General features: G+C 41.3%; 3 protein-coding genes across 6 annotated transcripts; 2 read left to right on the top strand and 1 right to left on the bottom strand.

Annotated features, from left to right (window-relative positions):
• Positions 1 to 6,669: 6,669 nt before the first annotated feature.
• On the top strand, positions 6,670 to 8,333 carry LOC121599341 (transcription initiation factor TFIID subunit 7-like). Its single transcript, XM_041927076.1, has 4 exons — positions 6,670 to 6,824; positions 6,888 to 7,103; positions 7,172 to 8,113; positions 8,190 to 8,333. The coding sequence occupies exons 1-4, from the start codon at positions 6,741 to 6,743 to the stop codon at positions 8,229 to 8,231; spliced, it is 1,284 nt and encodes a 427-aa protein (XP_041783010.1). The 5' UTR covers positions 6,670 to 6,740; the 3' UTR covers positions 8,232 to 8,333.
• A 267-nt stretch (positions 8,334 to 8,600) lies between these two features.
• LOC121599342 (partitioning defective 6 homolog beta-like) lies at positions 8,601 to 13,300 on the bottom strand. The gene is made up of 5 exons (XM_041927077.1): positions 12,487 to 13,300; positions 12,142 to 12,367; positions 11,213 to 11,340; positions 11,037 to 11,134; positions 8,601 to 10,953 (listed from the first exon to the last, which is right to left on the bottom strand). Exons 1-5 carry the CDS (start codon positions 12,559 to 12,561, stop codon positions 10,524 to 10,526), a joined length of 957 nt encoding a protein of 318 aa, XP_041783011.1. The 5' UTR covers positions 12,562 to 13,300; the 3' UTR covers positions 8,601 to 10,523.
• Positions 13,301 to 14,401: 1,101 nt separating this feature from the next.
• LOC121599686 (serine/arginine-rich splicing factor 1A-like) lies at positions 14,402 to 18,426 on the top strand. Of its 4 annotated transcripts, none has more exons than XM_041927703.1 (5): positions 14,402 to 14,720; positions 14,793 to 15,165; positions 15,286 to 15,359; positions 15,436 to 15,531; positions 16,541 to 18,426. In XM_041927703.1, exons 1-4 carry the CDS (start codon positions 14,554 to 14,556, stop codon positions 15,524 to 15,526), a joined length of 705 nt encoding a protein of 234 aa, XP_041783637.1. In that variant the 5' UTR covers positions 14,402 to 14,553; the 3' UTR covers positions 15,527 to 15,531; positions 16,541 to 18,426. The 4 variants fall into 4 exon arrangements, with proteins under 4 accessions (XP_041783637.1, XP_041783638.1, XP_041783636.1 ...); XM_041927704.1 differs by lacking the exon at positions 16,541 to 18,426 and adding an exon at positions 15,601 to 15,726; XM_041927702.1 differs by having other exon boundaries at positions 14,403 to 14,720; positions 15,436 to 15,566.
• The last annotated feature ends 628 nt before the right edge of the window (positions 18,427 to 19,054 follow it).

The following is a 19,054-nucleotide window of genomic DNA, read 5'->3' on the forward strand; positions in this document are numbered from 1 at the left end:
TTATCTATTAGTTTTATTTTGTTTAGCCAATAGTTGCTGTAGTCGTGTCCTGCAATAAGTCTGTTTAGTGTCTTTATGTCTCTTGGAGGTATTTTTAACTTGTAGTGCCACATTTTCTTGTTTAGGGTAGTTTGGTACCTAAAGAATTTTTTTCCTTTTGTTGAGCTCATTGTTGTGTACCAATCATTTGCTTCATTTTGGGCTTTTGTATTAAATGTTGATATGGCGTCACTTAATCTGATTTTGTTCTTTATTGTGTCATGTTGTGTTGTACCCTCCTTGGCTAGTTTGTCGGCTTTTTCAATGCCGATTATACCCACGTGACTCGGGATCCATTGAATTTTGCATTGTATTAGTTCTAGGTTAAATAATATCCTATTTATTATTTCATCTACATATAGTTCTTCTCTGGCGGTCTCTAAAATCATACATGCCGCTTTGCTGTCTGTGTATATTGTGCAGTTTTTTTTAAATTTTTACTTATTGCTTTACTTATTTGTAAGGCTGTGTCTATTGCGTATAGTTCAGTAGTGCAGATTGATACTGGGAGTTCTATTTTTTTTTGATACCGTGATGATTTCTCTCTGGTTAATCTCTACATATATACCTATCCCACAGAGGTTTTCTTTTTTGCTCCCATCTGTGTATATTTTTGTGCCCTGTTGTTTGTTAATGATTTCTAGGCTTTTTTGTCTTAGCATAGTTGTGTCTTTGTTTTTTTTTGTCGTTAATGGATGTGATGGTCGGGTTGATAGTGGTTTGGAATTGCCTATTTTTTGAGTTATTAAATTCGTAGTGGGCTATTTTGTCGTATATGTTTCTGTTTAAGATGTATGTTTTTTCTTGGGTGGTAAAATTCCTGCGTGGCGTGTTTTGGTGGTTTCTTAGATTTTTTGTGTTGAATGTTGTATGTGCTATTGCTTTGGCGAGTTGTTTTTCTATTAAATATGTGGTTCTTATGTGGAATGGAGTTTCTGCCGCTATTGCGTGGAGTGTGTTCAGGGGGGTGGTCTTTGAGCAGCCAGTGATTTTTCTGAGTGATTGGTTTAGTAAAGTGTTTAGTTTGTTTGTTTTTTTTTTTTTTTTTTTGTTGGCGTTACTACTGAGTGATATTCCGTATTCCAAACTTCCTCTTATTAGGGACCGATGTTGTTGGATAGTTTTTTTCTGGGTTGATGTGTCTAGATCTATTGCCAACTGCTTTAATGAAGTTTAGTTTTTGTTGTGCTATTAGGGTTTGCTTATCGATATGTGAGTGGAATTTTAGGTTGTTGTCAATGTCTATGCCTAGAAATCAGTGGGATGTTACTTGTTGTATGTAGGTGTCTTCTATTTTTATGTTGCTTCTTGTTGTTTTTTGGGGAAATTGCATTATCTTGGTTTTTGCTATGTTTATTTTTAGGTTGAGGCTATTGAGTGTTACTTGCAGTGTGTTTAGGGTTCGTTGGAGTTTTGTTATTGTTGCTGAGGCAGTGATTCCGCTTTCTATAATAGCAAAATCATCTGCATATTGTATTAGTTTAGTCTTATTTTGATTTAAGCTATGGCAGTTACTTGTATATATATTAAATAATAAGGGAGAAAGGACGTCACCTTGTGGGAGTCCCATGGATATTCTCCTACTGATCTTTTTCTCTTCAGATGTGATTTCGACCGATCTGTTGTTTAGGAATCCTACAATCCATCTGATATCTTCTCTGGATATCATTTTTCTGGTGAGGATCTCTTCGAGGATATCAACTTTCACACTGTTGTAGGCGTTTTTCACATCAATAAAAATCACTCCAGTGTGCATTTTTTTCCTCAAGTTGTACTTGATTGTGTTAACAATCCAATCAACAGCGGATGTTGTGGCACGATTTTTTCTAAATCCAAAGGTTGTGTTGGGTAATTGGTCATATTTTTCAATAACATAGTTTAGGTTGTGTAGTACGGCTGTGTTTGCAACTTTTGTTATGATTGGGAGTAAGGCTATAGGTCTGTAATTTTCAGCTAGGGTATGGTCTTTTCCAGGTTTTTCGATGGCGATTATTTTTACTTTTTTTAGTTTTTTTTTCTATTTTTCCTGTTTGGTACATTCTGTTGATGTCGTTTATGATTGCGGTTGAGTTATTGTTGTTTAGTATTTTTAGTGTGTTGTATGATATTTTGTCTATGCCTGGGGATGAGTTTTTTTTGGATTTGAGTATGTTATCCCATTTATTTTTGTCCAGTAGGATTTTGTTACTGATGAAGTGAGGGGTTCGTATTGTATTTTTTTGTTTTGTTGGTCCAAAGTGTATGTTTAAAAACTCGTTTGCCATTTTTTTGTCTTTTTCTATATTATTTTCTTTCCTGGGTTTCACTTTGAAGCATCCCATGAGGTCCCAGAGATCCTCCATCCTTGTTTGCGTGTTAATTATTTCCAGTTTGTCTTCTATTCTTTTTGTTTTGGCTAGGTTTCTTAAGTTTCTTAATTTTTTTCCCACGCCATTTTAATTTCTTCTGACCACCATGACTTAGGTTCTAAGGTGGGTTTACTTCTATTACTTAAGATTATCCTTTTAATATCTTTGGTAATGCTGTTTATGTCCGTTCTTTCGTTGCCCAGTAGTAGGGTGATTTCCTTATCTATTTTTTTCCTATTATATATAAATCTTTGGTATGGAGGGGATTTAAATGTGTTTATTTGTGTGTAGATTATTCTGTGTCCACTGTTGCCAATTTGTATGTCTGATACCGTTCTTTTTATATTTGGTGCCACTGTTATTTTTGTGATTGTCAGGTCGATAGCCGTGTTTGTTTTATTAGGGTTAGGGTTCATAAATGAATGTTCGTTGTTATGAATCACAGTAAAGTTAGTATCGTTTATCATGTTTAGTAGGTTGTTACCTTTCGTATCATTGTAGTGATTTAGTCATTGTAGGGGAATGTTGCAAATCGGTAGGGGAATATTGCATGCAAGCTGTGGATATTTGCAATCACTTAGGGGAGTTTTGCAATCGATTAGGGGAATGTTGCAAGCGTACTGTGGAGCTGTCATCAGACTGTGGGTACCGCTGTAAATACCTTAAAATATTTTCGTCAATCTTACTAACTTATCATGTTTAATTATGGCTCTGCAGCAGGATTTATTTAGTTTATCATATGTACAGCAGAATCCCACACGAAAACAACTCCAAACGATGTTTTATAAAAAAAACATCATCGGTACCAATTCGTAGCTTTTTACACCGGCACCCACAGTCTGATGACAGCTCCACAGTACGATTGCAACATTCCCCTAATCGATTGCAAAACTCCCCTAAGGCTGCGCTCTGGCACCAATCGAACACGACATCCGACTCGAACAAACCCTTATAATCATATGCAGGTGCACTGTCAGATACAAACAAACAACCAAGACAAACATGTCAAATCTCATACATTTTTCATGTTCGATGTCGTGTTCGATTGGTGCTAGAGCGCCGGGTAAGTGATTGCAAACATCCACAGCTTGCATGCAACATTCCCCTACCGATTTGCAACATTCCCCTAAGCGATTGAACTATTCCCTTATATGATTCGAAACCCTGTGATACCGTTACGTATTAGTATCACCACTCCTCCATAGCCGTCTTCCCTGTTATCGGGGATCACTTGGTAGTGTTGGATTTTTAGTGTTTCAGATGTTTTTTTATCCAACCATGTCTCTTGGAGACAGGCTATATCTATGTTTTTTTTTATCAGTAATTCTCTGATTTCTTCTTTGTTATTTTTTAATCCTTGTACATTCCCTTGTAGCAGTGTGAATGTTAATAGGATAATTATTGGGTGTTGGATGGGTTAGTCGTTTTTAGGTATGATTTGGTAATTATTGAATTCAGGTGTGTTTCCTGCTTGTGCGTTCATTATGATGTATTCCTCCACAATCATTGTGGGGGTTTTGTGGTGTTACACACTTAAAAATATTTCACGACCTCGGTTAAAAAAACTGCCGAAATCCGTCGGCTCTTTCGATTCTTGCTGATATGTCAGTTGAAAAAACCCAGTAGCCGAAAATCAGTACCATTTAAAACTGAAATATCAGTTAAATAAAAATTTGAACCGAAACTCGGCAACACAACATGCCGAGCACATACGTTAACACTGCTGTCACCGAGATAATCCGTCAAAATAACCGAGAATTCAGCTTTACTACTTGGATTAGCCGAGGCTCGGTATTCTATCTGTCATTCGCCATTCTGTTAATTTCGTGCTAATGAAACGAAAACCTTTCGGAGTGAGTGTGAAGAAATTGATGTAAAATAAAAAATGTAAAAAAAAAGTGAAAAAGAGTCTCTCAGCGTGAAAAAAAACGAGAATCAGTAGCGTGCGATCGAGCACAGGTATGAAGCAGGGTTGGGGCTAGGAAACTCCATCAGCGCACGCAACCGGTGCTCTTCAGAGCGTCGCTCGGAGCAGTCCCTATTTAAGGATCAGATGTGGAAGCTAATCCGGTTGGTTCAACCTTTGCCAGACCGTTCAGAATCCAGGATTCATTTCCGGTCACCTACACGAGGTAAGTATCAACACTCGATCACATGAAATCTAAAAAGGGTTCACTCAGACTTGTTTCACTCTGCCCGCTTTACAGAACCGTGCCTGTACCAGTGCCCGCTCCTTGTCCGGCTCATTTTCCTGTACAGGTACCACATCCAAACGCTGTGCCCCATCCGGCGGTTGAATCGGCGCCTGTCCCAACGCTTTCCATCACATAAAAAAACCCATTTGATACGCAAATAAAATCACTAAAATAAAAATAAAATGTTTTTTATATTTGGCCGATATCTCGATTTGCTTTAGCCGAAATCTCGATTTGCTTTAACCGAATATCGAATAAACGTCAAAACAAAATGACATTAACCGAGATGTCGGCAACAGAAATTTAACCGAGATCTTTGCCGAGATCTCAGTTGTGCAGATCTCGGCAAAAATTAACCGAGATTCGGCAAAATTTTTTAAGAGTGTACGTTTATTCCATCTACAACGATGGATTCTTGAGTCTTCTGTGTATTTTGTTGGTGTGTATGTTTCGTTAACGGTGTTTGTCTGTTCGTTAGGTTAGTTGGTATTTTGTATTTTTGTGTTGTAGGTTTTGTTTTCTTTAGGTGTGGTTTTTTCTGTGGTGTGAGTTGCCCGGATTTCTGTGTTATTTGTGTTATTTTTTGTCAGAGTTTGGATTTTTGTACTCACTTTTTCTGTTGTGGTAGTGTTTGTTTCATTCGTAGGAGATTTTGTTTTTTGTGCGTATGATGTTTCTGTATTGTAGACTCTTGGGATACCAGGACATTGGCGTCTCCGAATACGTCTTGCTTCCCCATACGTTACCTTATTCTCTGTTTTTATTCTGCTGATCTCCATTTCGTCAACGAATACCGGGCAGTTCCTGTTTAGAGTGTGGTGGGCTTCCCCGCATGGCACGCATTGTGTTTTTTTGCATTGGTCTTTGTGATCAATTTCACTACAGTTCGCGCATAGTTTTTTCTTTTTGGCACCATTTTTTTGTGTGACCCAGTTTCATGCACGTTATGCATCGCATAGGCCTGGGAACGTAGAGTTCCACCTTTACAGGGTAAAGACCGAAATCCACTACACGTGGTACCTTTCCCGTTTTGAAGGTTATGATTGCCGTTCGGGTGTTTTTTAGTGTTTGTTCAGTTTTCCTTTTCATTATGACTACTTCTACTACTTTTTGTTCTTTTAGTCCCTCAAGCAGTTCTTCCTCTGTGAGATATTCAATGTCTGGGCATCGGATCACTCCCTTACTTAAGTTCATGGTGGGGTGTTCGTAGGTTTTTACCGTGGTTTCGTTTCTTCCATCAGAGATTTTTTTATTGTTGCCAGTTTGTTAGCTTGTTTCTGATTCGCTACTTTGATGAGTAGTTTTCCGTCTTTCAATTTGTTCACCGATAGTGCTTTTGTGCCAATTGCGTTATACATCACTTTTGCTGCTAGGAACGGGTTTATCCGGCTTAGGTCTTGTGTTTTTGAGACTGTTTCCATCAGCATGAAGACCTCTACTTCTTCTGTGTCATTGGTTAGTGCTAGTCTTCTCGGATTTTTCCCTATTTTCCTTCTGGGCTCGCTTTGGTCTTCTTCTTCTTCTTGTTTGGCTCAACAACCGATGCCGGTCAAGGCCTGCCAACCCACTTGTGGGGTTGGCTTTCAGTGACTTATTGATTTCCCCCCATAGCAGGATAGTCAGTCCTACGTATGGCGGCACGGTCTATTTGGGGCTTGAACCCATGACGGGCATGTTGTTAAGGCGTACGTGTTGACGACTGTATCATGAGACCGGCTAATGGAAGGCTTTGGTCTTCTAGTAGGCCAAAAAAGTTATTGAGGGGAATACCCCCTCTCGGGTCCTGGACCCCCATCCCACCTTACTTCCCACCGTCTTTTTTGTGTTTATTTATTTTCCTCAGTTAGAATTTCTTTTTCTTCTTTATTTCCCTTTTTCCAGTCTCTATCCCCTATCTTGCACTTGGTATCTGTTTTTGGTTTTCTTTTCGCCAAAATCGTCACTAGGGTTAATCACAACTTTATCCTTCAGGGTTACACTGTAGAATGGGATATATTGCAACGGTCATTCAAGTGCGTTGGCATCCACGCGACTACTCATGCGTATCTCCTTCAACATTTTTGACGTTTGTCAACCATCATCCTCAGTTGTGTAAATAAAACTGTACCAGCCGGAGTGTTTCAAGAGAGCTCACCATCGCAGAAGCAAGCTCAGAAAAATGCCCGATAAACCCGTAAAACAGGATAGCAAAAAGGACGATGGAGCGGAACTGGAAACGCAGATCATCATGCGAATGCCGAAAGTGATTAACGGCACAGTTATTCCATAAACACACGTATTATTGACTTTTTTTGTACCATTACAGGAACCTGCTGCGGCGTTGCGCGAAGCGATACAAAGCGGAGCCAACAACCTGAAGGATCGGCTCTTCATTCGGCTGGAAAATGAGCTGCGCTATGGCGAGGTTCGATTCGACCATTGGTTGCTTCACGCGAAGGTAGTCGATCTTCCTACGATCATTGAATCGTTAAAAACGATCGACTCGAAAAATTTCTACAAAACAGCGGACATATGTCAGATGGTAAGCGCCTATTTGTTTGGGTAATGATTGAATGAGCCCGTTACACTCTCACTATGATTCTGTTTTAGATGATTTGCAAGGAGGAACCCGAACAGCAATCGGCTGAAGAGGAATCCCCCAACAAGAATAAAAAGAAAGACCCGAACAAGGTAGACAAGAAGTTCCTGTGGCCGCACGGCGTGACGCCACCGTGCAAAAACATACGCAAGCGTCGTTTTCGCAAGACGCTCAAGAAAAAGTACATCGAAGCACCGGAAATCGAGAAAGAAGTGAAGCGTTTGCTGCGCGTCGACAATGAGGCGGTCAACGTGAAGTGGGAACTGATCACCGAGGACGAGGATCCGAACAAACCGTCGCCGGGTTCGGGTAACGAGTCAGGGGCACCGCACAAGAGCCCCTCGAAAAACACGAAAAAGGGAGACCACAACAAGGACGTGGGCGAGCATGACATCTTCGGCGAGGAAGTGTCCGACTCGGACGAGGAGGATAATCCGATCAACAAAAACATCGATCTGGACGAAACAAGCCGCCTGTCGGCGGAGGCCGAAGACAGCCGGCTGTCGGATTCCTGCTCCTACCAGGGAACGCAACAGGAGCGCGACAGGAACCCGGCACTGGAGTTCAACAAGAGCATGTTCAGTGGAGCCGGTTCCAGTAGCGGATACAGGGCGGCCCGGCGACCTGACACAGGGGCGAGCAGTGCGGGCGGATCGAAATCGATGTCATTCTTCCAGGGAGATAATAGTTCGCGTTTGGATTCCGACAACGATTCGAATGACATGCCGCACGGTGGTTTTGGCAACAGTCAGAACAGCAATGCCAATAGTGCTACTGCCAGCACGAACAACAACGCCCGCGTCTATGAGCTGCAGCGCCAGATAAGCGACCTGAAGACCCAACGTAATCAAAAGGAGCAGGAAATTCGCACCATCGAGAATCAAACGCTACGCCAGCGTTTGCAGGACAAGCTTGACAGCTTGCTGATGGAAATCCAAGACAAGGAGAAAGAGGTAAGTGTCCCGCAGCTGTGTGTTGGGTTTGAACGACTGCAAGCATTTAACCATACCATTTACTAACCTTTTTCAGATCCTTGACCTTCAATCGGGGGAAAAATATAGCCTGGATTGAATCAGACCATGGCCAACAGGAAAAAAAACCCCTTTAAAATCTAACAATGAAGAACTCCATAATGTACCCAATACAATCCAATACAATTACATCGGAAAAATATACTTACTGTTAAGATTCCAATCTTTGCTATGCTTCTATAATGTTCGAATGGGTGTCCGAAATCTGATAGTTTAAAGAGAGAAAAAATAACGCACATTTTTCATTTTCATCCATAAAAAGTTTATAATATTTTTGTCTTTGTAAACAGGATTTATCTTTTTAATCCCTAACGTTCTCTATCTACGGATGTATACGGAATGTGTGTGTGTGAGTTGAAACGTATCGGAATGAATAAATTGTGTGTGGTCCTAGCTTTACTTCCTTTTTAAACGACAGTGGACGCTTCTCGTTTCTAAGGCAATTGGGGTTTGTTTTTATTTTTTTTGTTGTTCTCTACATCATACATGCCCATCACGTGATAGAAACTGTGACATGACGCGGTAGTCTAGTGAACCAATTGGAATGTGGTGTATATTTAAGTTATGCTACTGAGTATAGGTCGCAACCAGTTGGGCGATGCTAGTGTTTAATACCGAAAAAGTGGTGTTTATTTTGTGTTGCACGTTCTTTCTATCTCTCTCCTTCTCTCTCTTTTTCTCTTTCTCGCTCTGACTCTACCACAACTATCTATTTATGCTACAACTAGGCGAATAATAACAAACAAAAAAAATACTGTGTAATAATGTTCACATACATATAGAAAAGAGGAAAAGAGGACGTGAGCTATGTTGCAGAACAGAAGGATGGGGTGGCGCTAAAGCAGCGAAAATAATTGCTTGGTACAGTCGAGTTGAACGTGCCCCCCGGTCTGTCCACCGTGCTGGGTAGATAAAAATGTAATAACGGCTATATTAAGTTTTGCACCACACCTTTGCTTTCTGCACGCCCTTTATCGTTTATCAACTGTCAACGGCTATCTGGGTTTATCTCCAAATTTGCATTCCATACGTGTGTTTACTTGTTCGTCCCTTACCGGGTACGTGACTTTTCCAAATTTTCATTCGCTAGCCGTAACCCGTCGCCTTCCTGTTACCGTTATCGTTCAGAGCTCTTCATTTTGTAGAAAAAAGACTTTTTTTTTTGTTTTGACTGTCAAGTTTGTATGTATGCATCAACGTTTTTTTTCGCATGCACGTTTCCAAAGTATTTTAAGTATAACTTTCCAGCCTTCTTAAGTATTTGGTATTTAGATAATAAGGTCGTCCGGCTTGTGTGCGCGGTAGCTGTCTCTGCTGTAATCGGTTTTGTTTTTGCGTTTATTTACCCTACCCTCGGCCACCACTGCGTAAGGACAAGCGTTTTAAATCTGCTGTATAATTGCTTCCGTTAACGTTGCTGTTTAAAGATCAATTACCCTGTCTGAACAAAATGTTTTGTTGTTTTGTTGTTTTTGTTTTGCGCATTCGTCAACAAACGATCGAAAATGTTCTATCAATGGTTCATCTCTTATCCTCACACCATTCTGTATGTTTCTCTTGCTGCATTTCTCGTTCATATAAGTACTGTCTTTCTGTTAAGTCTTAGAGTTTGATGTTGAAGTACACATTGCTGCCTTAAAGCAAAATTGCTTTTTTGATTGAGTTGTAAGCTCTCGTAATGTGCTTGTTTGTTTATTCCTGATCCCGCTCCACTTTCGAGCTTCCTCTATCGGTTCTCCTCTTTCTTAATCCAAGAATCGTTTTTTTTTTCTGCTGGCGACACAGAAAGGCACGGTTTGAATACTATAACTTTGAATATACTGTTAAAATTTGTTTCTTCATGCGGTTGTTCTTTTACACCTCTATCACAACGGATCCAAAGATTCACATTTTCCAGACTTGCTGGCCTTCCTTGCGTGTAGATATAAAACTGTACGTTTACTTTAGATTTAGGACTGGAATGTGTGTGTGTCGTTTCAATAGAATGTCTTTTAGGTTGCATTAAGTAACGATTTATGTGAGTTTTTCTCTGTTGTATGAATGTTCCTCAACCGTTCAATAATATTCCAACAAAAGGAATTGACTTCCGTGTTGGAAGTAACTGCCAGGCACTTTCTGTAGTAGTTGTACGTTCGTCAAAGTGACCGTGTTGCACAGTGTCAGGCTCTGACGAACCCAAAAAAAATGCAATCTTCACGAATAGGGCAATACAACCAATAATGCTGCTGGCCTCCGTTTCTGACAATTAATAACACGCGTTTGAAAGCGCCAAATTTGGGGATAATTATCGCAATAGTTGCTGTTACCGTACACGGATCGTTGTGACTTCTTATTACAAATGCAACACACCATCCTTCTGAGAGATGAGATTGCTCTCCTCTAGCGTGACTGCTTCGATCAGATCCACCACCTCATCCTGATCGTCCTGATCGTTCTCGTCCGAACCCGTGGTATGTTGCGACTGGTGCGATCCACCGGATAGCTGACTATTGCGCGAGAACGATCCGCGACGGGGCGGTGCTAGGGTACGCTGGTTGGCGGGCTTGACCGTAATGATGAGGTTCGAGCTGTTCGCTACCATCATGTCCGTCACTTGATCCAGTGTTTTGCCCAGCACCTCGATACCGTTTACCTCCAGCACCTCGTCGTTCACCGCCAGCAGGCCTGTACTTTCGGCCAGACCACCGGGCACGAGTCGAGAGATAAAGATACCGGGCAGCTTTTCCAACCCATTAGCCGTTACACGCACCGATGTGCCATCGCTGGGGAAGATGGTGCAAAGAAATGATCACGTCACGAATTGCTCTACATCCAAATATATTTATTAATGGTTTAAGTCACATACCGAATGTAAAATCCCAACGGCTTTTCACTACCATGCTTCAGCAGACGGACACGTCGGCATGTATCCGGAACGATGTCTACATCGATGATAGCAGATACCTGGAGGATATATGAATACGTTAGGTTAGCTTTTCCTATGCATGGAACTATGGGCCAGATGAAGTGAGCATTACAAACCTGTCGAAAATCGTGCGGATTAGATATCGCCAAACCCTTCGGTTTAACGGGAGTTTGTCCAAGAATGCTGCTGATGAGATTTCGGGGCCGAATGGTACCGTAACCCGTTCGCTCTTCGATGCTGTCACCTATTTACAAAGACAAGTAAAGGATTGACTAATTGGTTTGCAAGGGATTGAAGTACTTTTGCTGTCCAAATGTAATACCAATTTGAATGAAGGATTTCTTTTTTTTATATAAGAAAAAAGCGACACATAATGCTGTTAACAAAATTATGCTGTGCATGCAGGAAACAAAGGAATGATTGCCGATAACTCAGCACTACAACTGTTGATGACTACAGCTCTCTAGGTGGGGCAAAACTAATTAAGAAAAATAATAGTAGCTGCATCAATCATAGCAGACTGCCCGTTGTTGGAAGGAGCCTTATTTTCGAAACGCACGAACCATTTCGATTTACGATCTCAGCCTGACCTCGATCGATAGCGGGGCTGGGTCGGTTGTGTATGTGTGTGGGCACACAGATGGTGCACATCGAATCGTGCGATACCGATAATCATTCCATCTTTCCTTTCCCGCTCTTCGCGTTGCCTGTTGCATCGAATCAATCAACCAGCTTCATTATCCATTATATGCTAACGCTAACGGTGCACTTGCCGTAAGCGGAGTAGCAGCGCCGACTTTGCTCGCTAGCGTTACTCGCGGTATATCAATGGCGATACCGATGTATGAATCATTCGTGTCGCGCTAACTGTTGTTCTAGCCATCAGCGTTCCAGCAAAGGGCGTTCTTATCCGTCAAGTGTTATTGCGATAGCTACCCCACGCACACATGCACACGGTAGGGCGATTTGTTTTCTGAACAAAACCCATCCTTTTTATGAACATCCAATCTTACTGAGTTGTCTTCCCTTCACCTCATCCCCTTACCTTTCTTCTGTATTATCACGCGCAGCAAGGGCCGAGCCGTTGTGAGCGCTCTACCAAAGTTGTCGTCATTGTTGATCGGTAGCAAATCGTTATCCCGCGGATCGATGTAGGAAACGAGTAGCTGGGAGCGGTCCAGCTTATGTAGCCGCTCGATTAGCGACTGAAACTCTTCGAAGGAATGCTGCTCGGAACGTTTTACGGACCATCGTCGGAATTCAGCATCAAACTGCAGAAATGAGCATTGGGAGGAAAGAAAAGTGCGTTTGTGTGTATGTGTGTGTGTATATGTGTGTACGTGTAATTAATGTAATGCTGCAAAGGCGATTACAAATTCCTTAGACTTACCTTCGATTTAATTTCTACACGATCGCTGTCGATTTTTGGATGCGCTGTTTTGCTTTTCGACATCCTTCCACTCATTTACTTGCAACCATTTAAACGTGCAAACTAATATTTTTAAAGCTCTTTTACATACAACACAATCACACCACCAGGGTACAAAGGAGAAACAGCTCCCCGAACCCTAACGCGAAAAATAAAAATAACACTTTATGTGGGCCGCCGCGCTTTTTCCACGGGTCACGATCATATGTGTGGAGCGATTTCTATTGCGGGATGCACCACTTATTGCCCATTCGGAATTTTCACCCCACACTCGCGTACGGGCGGAGCTGCCTTATCGAAACGATAGCTAGTAAAACAACACACATAAAACGCCTTCTGGACCTGAACCGGAACACTACGGATGCTACCCCGAGAAGCAGCCGGAAGCATACACTGGAGAAAACTGTGCCAAACGGACTAATTGGTGGCCGTATTGTGTCGTCTGCCTGCTCGTTCTCTTCGCCTACAACATGACCGTGGTGGTGTCACACGATAATGGGAACAGAGTGAAGTTACTCACTATTGCCGGGGGAACACAGACAGCATTCGCATCCCAAACGCATCAAGCGCACAACAAACTAGACGTATATATTATCACAGAATCACTTCGCCGCGACGACGGACCACAAGGTGAAAGCACAAATCGGTAACAGAGCTGGTAGGAAATAATAAACGAAAAACGGGGAGTTTTTCACCGATTGGAAAACACAAACGCGCTAGCACTGCTTCATTCGCACCGTCCGTCGTCGCCTTTTTTTTCTCGCCTATTGAACAAACGGAGGTGCCAAAGTGAGTTGTCAAAATTTTAACGAAAACTTCAAACGCAACTGTATTCCCAAATAACATAATCCATTCGTGAGAAATGACTACTCATATGCATCTGACGTATAATCGACATGGAGCGGACACAATTGACATTTTGAAGCACGAAAAATCGGGAATTCGAGCAAATCCCCTTAAACTGGAGCCTTAAACTTCCCTTAAACTGCACCAGTTTAAGGGAATTTAGAAAAAGTCCTTTAAAATCAACTGTGATGCGGCTTTTTCGTTACTTTATTCTAGATTCGATCGGAAATGATGTTTCGTACCGTTATACTAGGCCATTTTATACTTAAATAATATCAATTTTTTACAAAAAAAAGTCACACAAAATTTGATTTTGTTTTTCATAAAAATCCAAGCTACAAATGTAAAATGAGCTCGACGGCATCGTCCATCGATAGAAGAAAGTCTAATTTACGAACTCACCAAATCTTAGCGCTTTCAATACACTTGATCACACACAAATTTATAGTTTCAGGCGTATCGAGTACTAATCGAGCAGATATGGAAAAACAATTTCGAGCAAATGTCACTTGGGGAAGTACAATGGATCTTCGTTTATCCGGGATCATCAGAAATCGATCACCCCCGGTTACTCCAATAACATGGATAGGTTCAACCAAAGTATATGAAGATCAGGTGGTCTTATAGCCTGTTTTTTTATATCAAAAGTTGAAAGTCACTTTTTGATAGCATGGGTGAAAACATTTCCCCAAACAAGCTTTCTGACGACTTGCCTAATACACAAACAATCTTAGAATCTACGTTATTTGCACTGAAATACCTTAAAAAAGCACTCAAAATATTTCTTATTGTAAACTAAACCAAATCTGAACTAATTAAAACCCATTTTTGGATCAAAATAATGCCGTCGATGAGGACACCAATGTGTACTACGTATGTGTTGCTAAGAACAAAGCGAACGGTTCCTATGGAAATTCATTTCACCCATTCTGTCAAAAGGAGCTTTTTTTGATTAGTTGTCAATTTGTATGGGACGAGACCATCTGGTCTTCATACACTTTGCTGGAATGGAATGGATGTTTTTTGATCATTGGGAATTGAACGAACATTTCATCCATCTTCTTTTGCGGCGCCATATGTCAAGCGCGAGCTGCCAAATCGTGTAGCGTTCATTTGTGGAAACAGAAAAGCTGTGCATCTTCCCCGATCTCTGCTGTAAAAATCTACGAAATCGCAAAAAAAATGTCTCACGGACGCAACGAGTGCCGAATCTATGTCGGTAATCTGCCGCCAGACATCAGAACCAAGGATATTCAGGATCTGTTCCACAAATTTGGCAAAGTGACATTCGTTGATCTGAAAAACCGCCGTGGTCCGCCATTTGCTTTTGTCGAGTTTGAGGATGCACGGTAAACTTTCGTCCCGTAAATTCGGTCCAAGCGGTAGGAAGAACTAAAAACAATGATCCCTTTTGATTGCAGTGATGCTGACGATGCGGTGAAAGCTCGCGATGGATATGACTACGATGGGTACCGATTACGGGTAGAGTTCCCACGGGGTGGTGGTCCCGGTAGCTACCGCGGCAGCCGCCAAGGGAACAGCGACCGTAACAGTAGGGGTGGTGATCGTAACAACCGGGGACCACCGGCCCGTAGGTCACAGTTCCGGGTGATGGTGACCGGATTACCATCGTCTGGCTCGTGGCAGGATCTGAAGGATCATATGCGTGAGGCCGGCGATGTGTGCTTTGCCGATGTTTACAAGGATGGCACGGGAGTGGTGGAGTTCCTGCGTCATGAAGACATGAAGTACGCGATAAAGAAACTTGACGATTCCCGGTTTCGCTCACACGAGGTTAGTAAGAAAGCTAGTGAGAGAGAGGGAGAGAGAGAAAGAGAGAGTAGCACCTACGAACGAGCTAATTCCATTCCGATTCCTATTTTTTTATATTCTATCTCAAACCGTGTCTCGTAGGGCGAAGTTGCCTACATTCATGTACGTGAAGATTCCGGAAACGACGATTCCGGTAAGCGTGACTATCGGGATAGGTATGTGTAATGAATTGTGTTGCATTTCCAAAGGCGTACTAGAAAATAATTCCCTTTCAAAATCATTCTTCTGCAGATCCTACTCACCCCGCCGACGTAGAGGTTCGCCAACTTACTCACCGGTACAACGGAGCGTTTCCCGATCCCGTTCACGCTCGTACAATTGAACCAGGTGAATGGTGCGGTTATGTTCCGAAGATGACTAAAGTAATTTAAACGCTAAATCTACTTCTATCTTCAGTTTTACGTAAATGAACACACAGTACCGCCACACAAAAAGAGAGAGAGGGAAAGAGATCGGTCTTTCTGGCGGGAGAGTGATTGGCCATTTTTCTGCTTTTTTTTAGTCTAACATACAGTTCGTGTTTTGTTTAATGCGACAACCTCTGGACTCTTCCGGTAGTGTGCATTCTAGGATTTATAGTTTCACGTGTGACAGTTTGCTATCACAATCAGTAGTGTTTAAATGCATTTGTTTGTCGGTAACTGCGATCGGTTAGATCTTTTGGCAGGTTTTTAGGCTAAAGGGAAATAATTTCAGTTGCTTCTTAAATGCCGAACACACAGTACCCATAGTAAGCAATAATCCAGTACATTTAAAAACAAGACAGCGCATGTCCGCATATGATAGGATGCAGAAGCAAAATTCCTTCAAGCAAGGAAAATACAACTCTGCCTAGGAACGTAAGCATGGTAAAAAATAATCAGGGAAATCGTAATGACCATTAGCACGCAACCTTGTGTGCACCATTCTAAAGGCAATATTGTACGTGTGTTTGTGTATGTATGTATGTGGAAATATTTTAGTGCGTGTAATAACTATTTTTCCGAGCCTCCCCTCCCCCCCCCCCTCCCCACTACTGCGCACCAAAATCTATTCAGATGAACGTTCACATTCAAAAGTAAGGCTAGCATCGTCGTCCACCATATTACAATAGTTAAGGGTGCTGGTGAGGATTGATTGTGTTATATTTTATCCATCAGGAAAAATTATGTATGTGGCAATGTTCGGTCGGTAAAGCAGATAGTAGCTATGGTAAAAAAGCGACGGCATTTATCTTCTTTTCCCCCGATCAATAGCCAAAAACGATTAAAATCCAATAAGCTAAGAAAAGATCCATTATGCTTAATTGCTGCCAGAATGAAACTAAACATTACTATTTTGTTCTTTTTCCTGACAGGGTCTAGAGGATTGATATATTGTGATGAGTTTGAAAAGATTAAAAGAGCGAAAGAGAGCTCAGCAGAGGATGAAAATGTGAAATGAGGAATGGCGCGTTAAATCCACGATAACGACGGGAGTCGTATCGTTTTGTGCTGTTGTCGCCAGATACCTTGAAACACACCCCCTCTTACGTAGGCCACCTTCGGGATACAGGTGTCGTAAACACAGTGAGACGCTATGATCTCACTATTGTGAGATATGATGAAAGATTTTTTTCTTTACAAATCATTCTCTCTCTACGACAAGCTGCCACGACTCGAACAATATCAATTGGTTTTTCTTTTTTTTTTTTTGTTGTTGTTGCAGGACATGTTTCCTCTGTGAAGCTATGTTGAAGTTGTTTGAGTCATTTGCCCATTTTTTACTCTGGTCAAATGCTATTGTTGGCTGGTTATCAGTCTCTGACTGTGTCACAACGGTGAATGACCTACTGGTGGCTGAAAGAAGCAAAAAGATATTTCGTGGAGAGTATTGTTTTGGCACAGTTCGTTGAATTGAGCAGATACGAACGAAATGGCGAGCAACTTGTCAGAGTATTACTGTATCAGCTTGCACATCACGGCACTACAAGTGGAGGTTAATCTATTTTACGGTCCTTAAGTTGCGGGACCGTTGCCTGGAGCAATTGTTTCGTTGTATTGGATAACGAAAAATGGCACCGCTGCTGTGGTTGTACATTAGAGTTGAGGAATTCTGGACACCGAGGGACTGGAAATGCACAGGAAGGAATGGAATGGATGTATTTTGAAACACAGGAGTAATCGTGTGGATGCTGTGGATGTCACATTGCTTTGCACTGTAATTAGGATTGGTCGGATTCGTGGGATCATCGTTGGATAAAGGAGGTGTTTGGTCTGGAATAGTGGTACAATGCTGATCATTCTCACCGACGTTCACACAAACACATAAAGTCTTACCAAACTGTTTTCCCATCGCTGGACGACGAGGGATATGGATAGTAGGATTGATCGTATGAGGATTGATCACTGGATCGTCGTACCCAGGTTTCGGCAGGTACTGTTGGTATCTGTTGCGAGTGGAACGATATGATTCTACCTTTGGACGCGTCTGCTGAGGTTGAGCCAGCATTAGAGCGGGGAAAAGGCATTAGGAATACCCTTATCCGAGGTTGGATCGACGTTGGAAATGGAAGTTGCAAAAATTCGGTAACCCAAAATCAGATTTTTTTTCTCAATTAACACGTGTTTTACCTTCCTGTAGCATTTAACCTTATTTCATAACTCTTTCTCTCTCTATATGTCATAACCTCTGGAATGTCCTTAGCTGTATACTCCCTCATTCACAGCTTAGCACTAGAGGATTTAGACTGGGTAAAAAGATCCTTCCATCTTTCTGTTTTGTCTTCCTCCAAACGTATACTGACTGTATTGTTTTCTTATGGCATCCATTCATGCTCTCAATGTCTAAAAAATTAAATCTTGAATTATAAACACTCTATACGTGCTCCTTTAAATGCTAAACAAAAAAGTGTTTAAAATAATAACGTTTTAGCAAACCACATTATTTGGATTATATGGATGGTGATGGTAAGACTATTTGCGTCCGATTGCTTCAACTGGATAATGATGCAGTACGGATCGGCAGCCAGTATATGGAATATGGTAAACCACATGCCCCGTAATCGTAAGTAAACGCACGGAGAGTATAATGCACTACAGCAATAGGTTCAACTGCATGGGATTATCAGGCGACACAGATTATCAACATTAAAATACATTAAAAACGGCAATAGCCAAATGATATTTAAACCTAACAGTGGTAAAGCTAATAAAGATTAAACGAAGTATGATTTTAACGAACAAAATTGTGTTTTAACTTTGCATTTTTCATGAGAAAACAAAATTCTGCGACATATAATTTACATGATAAGGAATATTTAAATGCTCTATCAAAAAGATCATTCTTCAGGTGGCTCTGTACAAGGTTCAGATCTTCGAAAATGACAAAAATTTGATTCTACAAACAATTATATGGCGTATATCTTTTGTATTACTAGTTAGATTTGAATGAAAATTGTCTTATAGGATCACAATAATGTTTTATAACATATTGTTACACAATTAGAATTTTAAAACTCCTATCAATATTTTTTCAATCAAAAATGTGCTGTAACTCCAACACCCCATCCGGCCTTGCCGCATGTTTTGAGAGGATGTTTATGTCTTTTTCTTTTCTTTCAAATGTTGTATTACAATTGTGTACAGTTAAATTTTATTGCTTGTTGTGTAACAATATATTCAAATTAACACTGAAATCACCTCTTGTAAAATGATACCAACCACTACAGGCAAACGAAATATAATTGGCTGAAAGTTAACACACACATTCATACTTTTGTCATAGTGTTACAGGCGGTCCCCGAGATACACGTGTAGCAGCCCACTGTGCAGTTCGCGTGGCTCGTACGCAGAGTACGAGCTGTCATCAAGAGCTGTCAGAATTCCGTGGC

This window comes from Anopheles merus, chromosome 3L (assembly GCF_017562075.2).
Source record: "Anopheles merus strain MAF chromosome 3L, AmerM5.1, whole genome shotgun sequence".
Lineage (NCBI taxonomy): Eukaryota > Metazoa > Arthropoda > Insecta > Diptera > Culicidae > Anopheles > Anopheles merus.